Source organism: Euprymna scolopes, chromosome 35, assembly GCF_053919585.1.
Source record: "Euprymna scolopes isolate OS-2025 chromosome 35, ASM5391958v1, whole genome shotgun sequence".
Lineage (NCBI taxonomy): Eukaryota > Metazoa > Mollusca > Cephalopoda > Sepiida > Sepiolidae > Euprymna > Euprymna scolopes.
In genome coordinates, this window is record NC_136516.1 from 45,289,169 (window position 1) to 45,302,058 (window position 12,890).

At 36.5% G+C, this 12,890-nt stretch overlaps 1 protein-coding gene and 1 pseudogene across 2 annotated transcripts in view; both read right to left on the bottom strand.

The window, feature by feature from the left end:
- Positions 1-12,890, bottom strand: part of LOC145259852 (pyruvate dehydrogenase phosphatase regulatory subunit, mitochondrial-like) — a 169,959-nt gene that overhangs the window by 29,459 nt on the left and 127,610 nt on the right. For both annotated transcript variants that reach the window (XM_080117693.1, XM_080117694.1), the window contains one exon: positions 1,517-1,641. In XM_080117693.1, coding sequence (XP_079973819.1) covers positions 1,517-1,641 — 125 coding nt within the window. The remainder of the gene's footprint in view (positions 1-1,516; positions 1,642-12,890) is intronic.
- LOC145260012 (5S ribosomal RNA) lies at positions 2,558-2,674 on the bottom strand (annotated as a pseudogene).

Sequence of the window (12,890 nt, forward strand, 5' to 3'; positions counted from 1 at the left end):
TTTTTTGAAAGAAACAAAGTAAAAGATTAAATAATAGATAAGAGAGATGAAATAAGTGATGTTCTCAAATACCAGACGCACCCTGTACATGTGTATTATATACTGTACTCTATTTTGTTACTAATTTTTAATATGTACTGTATAAAATTTTGCTTAGACGATTTCACCTTACAATCCAAACCTTGGAACGGATTAATGCCATATCACATGGGTCCGCTGTAACACAAGCAACTAAAAAAAAAACAAAACAAAAAAAAAAGAAAAGAAAACAACAACAATATTATATTTTCGAAACAGAGTGATTAGATGAATGCATAGTTTTTTTTTCAGTTGCAAAAAAAAAAAAAAAAAAAAAAATGAGGAAAGGATGCAAAATTATGAAGATGTAAAGGATATAAGATCATAGAAACCAGAATCGGACATTTATTTCTTGTTCGAGTATCAAGGGTTTCTTAATACCTTGACCCCATGTTATAATTTAAGGAGGGTAGAAAGTGGATCTTGGGTTTACTTATTCTAGAAACAATGCCGAGATAAGCGGAAAGCACATACAGCACCTAGAATTCCCAAATGGTCACCCATTTGATACTAGCCAGGCTCAACGTTGCTTAACTTCAGTGATCCGATGAGGACTGATGTGTCAACATGATTATGCTGTATATTAAATACTAGCCTAGGTGCCTGGCGTTGCTTGGGTGCTTGGAGGTGTGTGTGTGTTGAGAAAAAAAAAAAGAAAAAAAAAGTGGTCGTGGGCAGGCCAGGCTCGAACTCGTGATGCGAAGGCGGAAAAAAAGTGAAAGAAAACCTGACGTCTTGTTCGACTATCAAGGGTTTCTTACTAACTTGACCTCCTTGATTTAAGGAGAGTAGAAAGTGGATCTTGGGTTTATTTTTGGCAGCCACGTAACTCTTGCTTCACTTATTTTATCCTTTAGTTCTCACATTCCAGAAGCAATGTTTCTGACAAAGAGGGAAGAATTGCTGTTTTCTGGGTCAGAATATATTCCATCTAACACTTATTGTTAGCAAGTTTCTGACCTTAAACTAGTATTTTTTCAAATGAAGGGGAATATCAGTGAATGAAGGAACACACAGCTATATTCACACATTTACATGGTGTCAGTGGGATAGGCATGAAGATTGTCCGTGTGTGTATGAGTATGCCTGTTTTATTATTGAGAGAGTACATGTATTCAATTAGTAGGGTGTTATATATTGCTAGCGCTGTGTTTAGCAGTGTGAAAAATCTCTCATTTCGTTCTGTACAGAATGATTAAGCTATTTTGTAATGGCCGTTTTCATGCATGTTGATGGAGAAGGAAACCACTGTGTTTGGGTTTTTATAGTATGTGTGAGATTTCGGCAGTAAACAATCATTTTTTTGGTTGTGTGAATTTGAGATTTTGTCTAATCAAGAGTTGATACATAAAAACATTAGCACAATGTCAATTTAGTGATAAATGTTCCTTAACGCAAATCGTAAGAAGCAAGATTTTTAAAAAGTATTTCGACTCACCTCTGGAGACTCGCCAACAATGTACTTCCCGTCGGGAGAAAAAGATTCAGGACCATTCAGGAGTTGCCTGACTTGAGCTTCACCTACTCCGGGGAATCGATGAAGAATAGGTTCCAGCAGCACCTCTGAAAAGGAAAACAAAACGGAGATCTTCAAATGTAGAAGACGACGTTGTAAAATAAATTCTGTAGAAGGGTCACTGCTTAGCAAGGCCCAGGAGCTAGTTAAGGATAAGATTTAAAAACATTTAATTCATACGCACATTCCAGTGCAAACCTTATGACAGATATTTAAAAAAAAAACATTGACCTAAGGGAATGATGATGGATAAGTAGTTCCTATTTACTTGATCCGCACAACGGCAGAGTTAGAGATAAGGTTGGTTTTTAACATGAGGAAAATCCAGCTCCCCAAAAAGGAGCACTCTGGATAGGAACAAAAATAAAAATTGTCTCAGTCATGAAGGATCTCTCCTCCACTGACCGAGGACAGAAGAGGTGAAGCGCAGCATCAGAACAGATACTACGCTGTGATCTTGACCCGATGGCTGAATAGTTAACATGGAAAGAAAATCTGGGTGTGTCAAGTTTCAAATATCGTTTGTTCCCCTTTCATCAAACCCACATTTGATCTTGCATCTAACTTTCTGCAGAGGAGTTAAATAACGCACAACATTCCATACAAAAAAAAAAATGTTTTTAAAACACTTTTACTTTTTAATAAAATCTCTTTAATTATATTACTAACTAGCAGAGCGAGTTGGAGGAGGCGTCCATCCTTGCCTGGTCGTAAAATATGCTGAAATATCTTTTAATTAATGCAGATTTCACATTTATTATTACAGAACAAATTTTATTATTATGGTGGCTTTCTTCAGTCTTGACAGACTATGAATACCGACGATGGGATGCCTGCGCGTTAAATTTTTGTGGCAAGAATTGCGCAATCTCCAACCACACCTCTCCTGAGTCGATATTGTTAAATACCAGTGGCAAGTGGAGATTCAGGACGATTAGAAACAATGCAGAGATAAGCGGAAAGCACATACAGCGCCTAGAATTCCCAAATGGTCACCCATTTGGTACTAGCCAGGCTCAACATTGCTTAACTTCGGTGATCTGACGAGGACCGATGTGTCAACATGATTATGCTGTATATTGAATACTAACCTAGGTGCCCGGCGTTGCCCGGGTGTTTGGAGGTGTGTGTGTGTTGAGCAAAAAAAAAAGTGCTAATGGGCAGGGCAGGCTCGAACTCGTGACGCAAAGGCGGAAAAAAAAAAGTGAAAGAAAACCTGACGTCTTACTGCTATTTCATGAAGCGACCGGAAGTTTGGAATGTTAAAATTAGGAAAAGTCAATCCAATCGATACGATGACTTGCAAAAATGGCTCGCAAAAAATCGACCCCTCCTTGTAGAAAACTGCCCAGTTGAGGGTGAAGGAATTAATAATTTTAATATTTTGGGCCAATTTTTCAATATTTGTCGTCCGAGACCTTGAGCTTCAAAATGATACTGATCTCATGAAAATCTGTAGCCCCTATCAAAAGTTTTAGGCAGACATACAAACATACATACATTTAAACAGACAGGTGAGATTTATATTATAGACCAGTGGGGGTACCTGGCGTTGCCCAGGTGTTACGAGGTGTGTGTGCTCTTAAATTTAAAAGAAACCGGGGGGGGGGGGGTAAAAAAAGTTTTGGTAAGTTGGTAGGATCAAACTCGAAGCCCTGAGGCGAAGTTGGGAAATAAAATGTGAAAAAGAACATGACACGTTAACCGTTTGGCCAGCCAGAATGAGTTACTGAAAGATGTTTGAATTTATTTAAGTAAGAAGAGAATTGACAGATGCCCGCATGGAAGTCGTAGAGTTAACATTTTGTGCGAGTGTTACGACGATGACGACGTAAGCAATAGCTATTCAGCAGTTAACATTTTCTGCGGGACAGTTTTTAGTGAGGTGAATAACCCAGTTTGTTTGTTTTTACCTAACTTTGGGGAAAAACAGCTCCCCTGTTTATTAAGGGAGTGGCTCGTCTTGAAATGAAAGCAACCATCTGATATGATGACGGTAAGCCGACATTGACCAAACGTTACATCGCTTTTTAGAGACCACTGGCCCTGGGCAAGGATTCAAATAGAGTTTCGTTTTTTTTTATACCGAAAAACGAAAGCAAACATGCGACGATCCCAAAATGTCAAATATTTAATGTTTCAAAGTCGGGCAAATTCAGGCGACCCCCGTTGCTAAGTCAGAGATATTATCATTTAGACAGCATATAAAAAGTTTTAAAAATGAGCGACGGCCTCGAGAAGTCGCCGGAAAAAAGTCTTTTGCAGACATACACAAAAAGCGAACATACATACACACACATTTTCGCTTTTATATATATATATATATATATATATATATATATAGAGAGAGAGAGAGAGAGAGAGAGAGAGAGAGAAAGACTAGCGGGGGGTACCCGGTGTTTGGAGATGTGTGTGCTGTTAAATAAAAAAGAAACCGGGGGGTGGGGTGTAGGATCGAACCCGAAGCCCTGAGGCGAAGTTTGAAAATAAAATCGGCCAGCCAGAATGAGTTACTGAAAGATGTTTGAATTTATTTAAATAAGAACCAAATTGACAGGTGAGCGTACGGAAGTCATCGAGCTTTACGACGATGACGACAGCAAATGAGGTCAATGACCAGGTTTGTTTGTTATAAGCGAAGTAAAAAAAGAAAACAACGTTAAAACTTAAGCGGGGGGGAGGGGTAATCAAAATATCGAAAAAAAAAACACAAAAAAAACTAATGTAAGGCAAACGAACGATGTTAAATGTAAAAATCGAAAAACAGAAAAACGAATACGTGAAAAATGGCTTAAATAAGCCTGTTTCGATATTAAAATTTAAAAAATCGGTGGGTACCCGGGTGTTTTTGGGTGTGTGGTCGGGGGTGGATAAGTGAAGTAAAAAAAAAAAAAAAAAAATGAACGTTACGTGAAAAATGGCTTAAATAACTCTGGTTCAATATTTAAATTTAAAAAATCGAAAAAAAAAAAAGAAAAAAGACATCTCACACCACGATTCGAACCCAAAACGTTTAGATAAACTAACGTGCTAACCAACTGAGCTAACGCGACGTACATGAAATTTAGTCAGTTTTTCAACTATTTAAAGTAAATCAGGTTATGACGTCATCTGACGCATGCGTAGAACCGGTTGTAGTCATGAGAGGACCGTTTTTGTTGACCCCCCCCTGTCGAAAATTGTCGATTTTGGGGTGAAAACAATGAACGTTTTTGGCCAATTTTTCTATATTTTTCGAGCGAAGGATGGAGCTTCAATATGATACCGAGTTTGTGAATTTTCGTCGTGTCTGTCGAAAGTTTTTAGCGGACACACAAACACACATACAAAAATACAAACATACATACACACATTTTCGCTTTTATATATATGGACTAGCGAGGGGTACCCGGCGTTGCCCGGGTGTTTGTAGGTGTGTGTGTGAAAAAAACCCGAAATGTGAAAAAAAAACAGGTGCCCGTGAAAAAAAAACGAAGCCCTGACGTGCAGTTGGAAAATAGTAAAGTGTGAAAAAAAACAAACAAGTGCGCATTTTTGATTGCCGTGACGGCGATAGGTATTCAGCAGTTAGCATTTTCTGTGGGACAGTTTTTAATGAGGTCAATAAATCGGTTTGTTTGTTTTTAAAAACCCGCTCCCTGTTTATTAGGGGGAGCGTCTCGTCTCGAAATGAAAGCTACCGTCTGATGTGACGAAGTCGACATTGACCAAACGTTACTTAGCTCTCTAGAGACCACTGGCTTTCGGCTAGTAATTAGAGTCGAGTTTCGCTTATACCGAAAACCGAATGTAACGCGCGCGGGGAAATGTCGAATAATTAACGTTTGAAAGTCAATAAAATTAAATAGACAGGTGAGTTCCGTGGTTAAGTGTGAGATATTACAATTTATAGATGATATAAAAAGTTTTAAGAAGTTGTGAAGCGAGCGAGCGCTTCTCTGAAAGAAGCCTTTTGTGGATATCGAGGAAAAGCGTACATACATACATACATACATTTTCGCTTTTATATATATAGATTATATTGTACAAATATATAATACAATACCGATTTCAAAAGTTAAAAAAAAAAAAATATGACTTGGGTGCCAAGCCAGCAAAGACACCCCACTAGACTGGTGAAGATTCAGCATCATGCTTGGACAGTTGCATTTGAGATGAATTCAGAGGATGCGACGTAGACAGTAATGGTCATCTAGTGTTGCGCAGGAGCATGGACAACAAAATAGAAGAGTTAAAAAATGTGATATCTTTTTTCTAAAATTTTTCTCTCTTTTTGCTCTATCTCTTCCTCTCACTCTGGCCCCCGCATCCTATCTCTCTATTCATCCTTCACCTCCTCCCACTCTTTTTTATCCCACTCCTCGTTCTCTCAATTAACCCCTCTCTCGCTGTCTTTAGCAACTGGAAAACTCTGTCAACGAACCATTACATAATAACGACAAAAATCATTCTAAATTTTAACCTCTCTCCCAACTAATCAGACTGCTGCTGACCCCTAAAAGAATGAATATTACAAAAATAAAAATGCGTCTATGCGAGAGTCATTCCAAAAATAAAGCCTCATATTTTTTTTTTAAACTCAAAAAGTTGAAAAGCTATGAAGACCGAAAGTGTACCATTAAAACGAGCGACCTTTCAGTCTCCAGAATTTATTTTTCTACAGTCACCACCATTCTCAATGCACTTTTGCCAGAAATTCAATGACACTTCTCTGCTTCTGACGCAGGTCCATGGAAGGGGTTGCTTTCTTAGAGTCTCACACCGTCAATATTTGCAACAGAGAGATGAAAATTTCAGCTCATGAATGCATAAGTTCAGTCATCATAACAATGCAATGTGCAATCTCATCTGATCCATTCGAGTGGAATAAAAAATAGGAGGCATTACTTTTGGAACGGCCCTTGTAGTTTGTGTGAGGCAATGATGAATAAGAATATATCCACTTTGTAGATGCATAGATGTACCTTTACGTATATACTAGCAGGCCGCACGGTGTTGCCTGGTCGTAAAGTATGTATAAATATTATATTTTAATCCCTACAGAAACTGAGACATCTGCATGCAAGCATTATATTTTTCCTAAACAGTTCACTTATTATATTGGAATTCATTATTGAAATGAGTATTATTTATATTCATTTATTGCAGACTATTATTCTCATCTTTCTTATATGTTGTTTCACAACGTTTCGTCCAACTATTCCTCTGGCCTTCGTTAGGTGGTAACCGTGACGTATAGGAACTTCGAATCTCCTAACTGCATTCTCAGCAATCACTGCCATCCGTAGTTGTTGTCGTCTCACCACGTTTTTGGCCAAGTAAGCTTTTAGCCACCTTTGGGTAGAATTGAAACCGCTATCTTCAGACAATTCTCATCTGGAACCATAGAGATTCAACGTCTATCAACTACGCCATAAGCCCTGCAGGCCGATCAAGGTTGGATTTTTATAAATCCACAAAACAACAACTAATAAAGATGAAAATAATAGTCCGCAATAAATAAATATAAATAATACTCATCTCAATAATTATTTCCAATCAAAATAATATATATACGGACCCGACCATGGAAGATCAGATAATAAATAAACGTGGATTTATAAGATAAAAAAATGCAACTTTGATCGCCATTCGGGGCCCGTGGCGCAGTTGATAGAGACGTTGAATCTCTAGTTCCAGGTGAGAATTGTCTGAAGATAGTAGTTTTAATCCTACCCAAAGCCAGCCAGAGGTTTACTTGGCCAAAATGTGGTGAGACGACAACAACTACGGATGGCAGTGATTGCTGAGAATGCAGTTAGGAGATTCGAAGTTCCTATCCGTCGCGGTTACCACCTAACAAAGGCCTGAAGAATAGTTGGCCGAAACGTTGTGAAACAACAACTTATAAAGATGAGAATAATAGTCCACAATAAATAAATTAAGTAAATTCACTTCTTGTAAGTAAAAATAAACAATACTCAAGCTGAAACCGAAACCTAAAGATAGCGAGTCAACCATTAAGCCAGCTTGCCACTAGCAGGCCGTCTGCTGTTGCCCTGTCGTAAAATACACATAAATATCATATTTTAGTTAAGGCAGAATTTTTATTTATTATAAACAGAAATAATGCAGCTATTAAACGTAACATTAACTTTATTTTAAAAAGAAATGAAGTAAAAAAATTAAAAAAAAAAAATGGAAAAAACTAAGACACGTGCATGTAAAGATTGTTTTTTCTAGACAGTTCATTTCTTGTAAGTAAAAAAATAAAAAAAAAATAAATAAATAAAAAAAAATACTCTGGCTGAGAGCGAAACCAAAACCTTAAGACAGTGAGAGAAGTATGATTACCATTTGGTCAGCATGGCACACTCTTTATAAAGCGTTTTCAACCTGACTTATGCTTTACATAAGTAATCTGAACCATTCATACATGTGCATTCGTGAAACAGTTGATGAATAAATAAAAATCCGATGACCCCCACATACTAATTTTTCAATTTTGACTCCTTAGTAGCCCTTTTTTCCCCCCCGGATGTCTGTGTACATTTCCCTACCAAATAACTGTCTATTTTTGGTCTAGAGACTCGAGATAAGGAGTATTGAGATTTGGGAAAATCTTTTTAATCGATTTTTGGCCAGAAATTTAGCTGTCAAGGGGTCAAAGTTCAACGATTTGACCTTTGAAAACTCTACCAAACTCCTCTGCCAATTTTAGGTCTAAACACTTGAAATTTTAAATGTAGGCTACTTGGATATGGGTCAAACATTTTAATTTAAGCCCAAAATATTAATGTTAAGGGGTCAAAATTGGGGTCAAAGTTAAAAAAAAAAAATTTGACCTCTGTGGTCTCTACGAAATTAAAAATTTTGGTCTAAACATTTGAAATCTTACATAAAGTGTATTCACACGTAGGGACAGTTATGAAAAGTATATAGGGCCCGAGCAAAGCCGGGTTGAACTGCTTGTAGAAAACAAAACTTTTTTTAAAAACCCCTTTTCAATAGAATGGATATCTATTAGGTGACAACTTATTGATATTTCTCTAAGGCTCTTTCAGGAAGCTGTTATCTCAATTATCACAGTCAGAACCGTGACCTTCTGGCAAAAGACCAAAATCATGGTATACAAAGTTGTCTTGCTGCCCACTCTTCTCTATAGATCGGAGACCTGAGCCACATACAGGAGGCACGTAAAAACCCTGGAGACGTACCACCAAAGATGCCTCCGAAAAATCCTCAAAATCAGTTGGAAGGACCGACGCACCAACACCAGCGTCCTGAGTGAGGCTGACATTCCTACTATCACCGCTACTGTTGCTCAACGCCAGCTCAGATGGACTGGTCATGTTGTCCGAATGCCGGATCTCCGCCTCCCAAAACAGATTTTCTACTCTCAGCTTGTTGAGGGAAAGCGTGCCCAGGGTGGCCAAAAGATGAGGTATAAGGACAACATCAAAGTAAATCTAAAGCGGTTTCACATGGACCTTGAGACATGGGAAGGACGTGGCTGGGAGCAGGTTGGCATGGAGGAGCGCTGTCCACAAAGGTGCTGCGCTTTATAGTAGTGACCTAAATCAAGCTGCTGAGGATAAACGCAAGCACAGAAAGGACAGATTATCAACCAGACACACCCAACCCCACCACCACTACCTTTATCTGCCCAAATTGCACAAGAAAAATTGGGTCTAGGATTGAGTTCTATGCTCACCTGAGGACCCACAGAAGCCACAACTGAGGACAGTCTTACTCGGACACGAGTGACAGCCGATGATGATCTCAATTATCATCAAGGTCTATTTTTCTAGCATCTTTGAAAAATACAAATTTCATCATTCTTCCAGCAATCTGGACTTTTAACCACGTGTCAAACATGCATGATCGTCGATCACCCGACGACCTTCGACTAGCAAGGTTAGTGAATGTTGCCCAAGACATAAATATGCCCTGAAAGCTGACTGGTAAGTGAGAGGCCAAAATCACTTAGCAGGGACATTGATTTGAAAGAGCAAGGAAATCTTTATTTCATTCCTGACTGTTACAGATGTATCTTGTGTGGTTTTTGACTTTTAGCTGAATATACAGACAAACACCTTTCCTTGATAAATCTGATTAAATAACATCTACTACAAGCAACTATTAAGCATCAATAATTTGATCAATTGTAAATATTAAATTACCTATTTTAAATGAGTAATATCAAAGATCACATATCAATAAACACGTTCCCTGGAACAAGAACATTTGATATCGATTATGTATGTTGTTCCGCTCTGGTGAAAGGTATTCTCATAATTACCAAGGACTACCTTCTCCACCCCTCACCTTGCCCTTGTTATATTTCATATCTCTCCAGATTTACAAAACGTAAATAGCAGCACCAACAAAATTCAGAATTAGAAGGAGCAGTGATATTTATAGCAATGGTGATGCTGAAAACGAACCAAGTTTCTTGACATAAACCAATCGGGCATATTTTACACATACGAGGGCGTCAAATACTGTTTTTTTTTTTCTGTGTCCATGTTATCAGAATAATTCACAATGCATTTTACCAAGAAAAATACTATCACTAATCCATCTGAAATATAAGTTTTGGGTTTGTATTACTGTACACTCGAAAAAGTTGTCAAAAAACAAAAAAAACAAACAAAAAAAACAAAAAAAAACAAATGTGTAAATTTTATCAAAAGCAAGATAAGTTACTTTTCTACCTAACTGGATAATTTTTTAGTATTTTTATTTAATGTTAAGTATTTATTCGGCTCGAAAAACTGTTTTCTGATATATTTGAAAAATGCAAATGGCAACGGATTGTGTTGAATACCTAAGTTTGGGAAAATGAGTTAAAACTAAAAAAAACTGTACAAAATACTGCTAAAAACCCACCGAATATCTATCAGCCTATGTTACAGAAACATATATTGAGTGGGTTTCAAACAGTATTTTGTATAGTTTTCATTTTTAACTCATTTTCCCAAACTTACGTATTCAACACAGAATCGATCGCCATTTACATTTTTCAAATACATCAGTAAACAATGTTTTTCGAGCTGAAGAAACACGTTACATTAAATAAAAACACTAAAAAATTATTTAGTTAGGTAGAAAAGTAACTTATCTTGCTTTTGATAACATTTATTTGTTATATATTTGTTTTTTGACAACTTTTTCGAATCTATGTGTATAGTAATACAAACCCAAAGTTTTAATCTAAACTTCGGCTGTCCTTGCTTGTTTATTCACAATAACTCACACAAAGGGTCCAAGGCAATAAAATATTTATTTGTTTGGTTGCATGCCCCCCCCCCCCCCGCTAGTTATATATAAATATATATGAACATTGTGCTCTTGCTTGAATTTTGTTTTCTTAACAGGCGATTCCATCTTTGAAAAAAGGGATGGCAGGTGAATATATAACTCTTTGGACTGTCTGGCCGTGCTTGCTAAAATCTTGTCTGCATATGGACGTGACTCAGAGGCTAAAAAATGACGGTGGAGAATTGTATGTTTTGATTGCATTTCTAGCTGATGGCACCCAAGTCAGATATACTTTTTTAGTTTTAATTTCACTACTATATATTAGGTACAATATAATAATTGATGGAGAATTGTCTATAATAATGAACACATAATCTGAATGAATTTAAATATAATTAAGTATATCTTACAGCTGGGCAATGCCAGTATCTTGTTTGGAAAAGTTTGCTGTTTAAATAAATATTCGAAACATTAATTTAAAATAAACAAGTGAAGCATGCATGGTCCCCCGTCAGTGCACAGTGAATGAGGCATAAAAAAAAAAATGACTAAGTTCAGCAAATCCCCCCCCCCTCGCCCATTTAGCCCCAAAAGTACTCAGAGGACGTCAAATCCTGGTGAAAATGAACAAACGGTGCAGTTTTAGGCCTTAACATATGTAAATTTGAGTTCTGCACCATGCAACAAAAAAAGAAATGACTAAGTTCATCATTTGTCTGACACCATTTAGCCCTAAAAGTCCCCAAGACCGTAACATATTAATTTGAATTCAGCACAATGCAAAACACAGAAAATTTTGGACAAATATGGTAAAATAGTCCCAAAAATGGAGTGTTTTTATTAGTCATAAAATAGCCCCTTGGGCACACCGAATATTTATCGCAAAGTACAGACAAACAAAATTATGTAAAAATCAGTTAGTTACAACTTTTCAGAAAGTTTTATAAAAATCCAAGGCATCAAATTTTTTTTTTAATAAAAAAAAAAAAAGTGTAAATTTTAGCTATTTTAACCCAAAAGGCAGCACTAGGGGGAAACCGGAGTTTTTCCGGAAAATCCGTTCTGTTACTTTTTTACTCATATCATGTTAAATGTTTGTGCAAAATTTCAAAATAATTCCAAGGTGTAGTTATTGAGAAAAGTGCGAATGGACGAACAGACAAGGGTGAATTTACAGGTCCACCCTCCTCCTGTTGTTGGGGGGGGGGGGACCAAAAAGAAAGAAATCAACTTATAGTTTAGAAGTAGATTACAATTTGTTGAAAATCAAATAAATTCTTCCCAAATATAGAAGCATTTGAACACAAATAATAAATATTTGTCAAGCAAAAAAAAAAAAAAAAAAATGCAAAACAGAACTACTTGATATATTAAAATCCAAACATTCATAAAAAAACAAAAATAAACAATAATTAATACATTTATTCATTTAGAAAAATAACATCTGTTGTATTTATTCATGTGGAACAAACTTTAGCAATCCAGCAATTCGCAACAGATGATCAAAAACAAACAACCTGTTGCATAAAAAAAAAAAAAAAAAAAAAAAAAAAAAATCGAGCTAATGGAGAGATTTTATTCTAGTATAAAGATGAAGGTTGGCAAGTTACACCATTGGGTTAGGGTCACTGATGTAACATGAGCAGAAGATAGATGTATGAGAATGTAGAAGATTCATTGATCCGCATGCAATCCCCAACAATACAGTGTCTCCCTGTTAGTATGCATATATATATATATATATATACTTGTTTATTGTTATATAAACATGGTCACATCCTGCTGCTACAAATAGCCACTTGTTTCAATCAAACAACAGATATCATCAGACAGCGACTTGACTATTCAAAGTCAAGTTGCTGCCTGATGATATCTGTTGTTTGATTGAAACAAGTGGCTATTTGTAGCAGCAGGATGTGACCATGTTTATATAACAATAAACAAGTATTATCAGCTTTTTTTATTGAGTACTTTCTAACAACCTCGTTGAATTCATTAGTCCATTACTTTTGAATAAAAAACCCCGAGTGTATATATATATATATATATATAT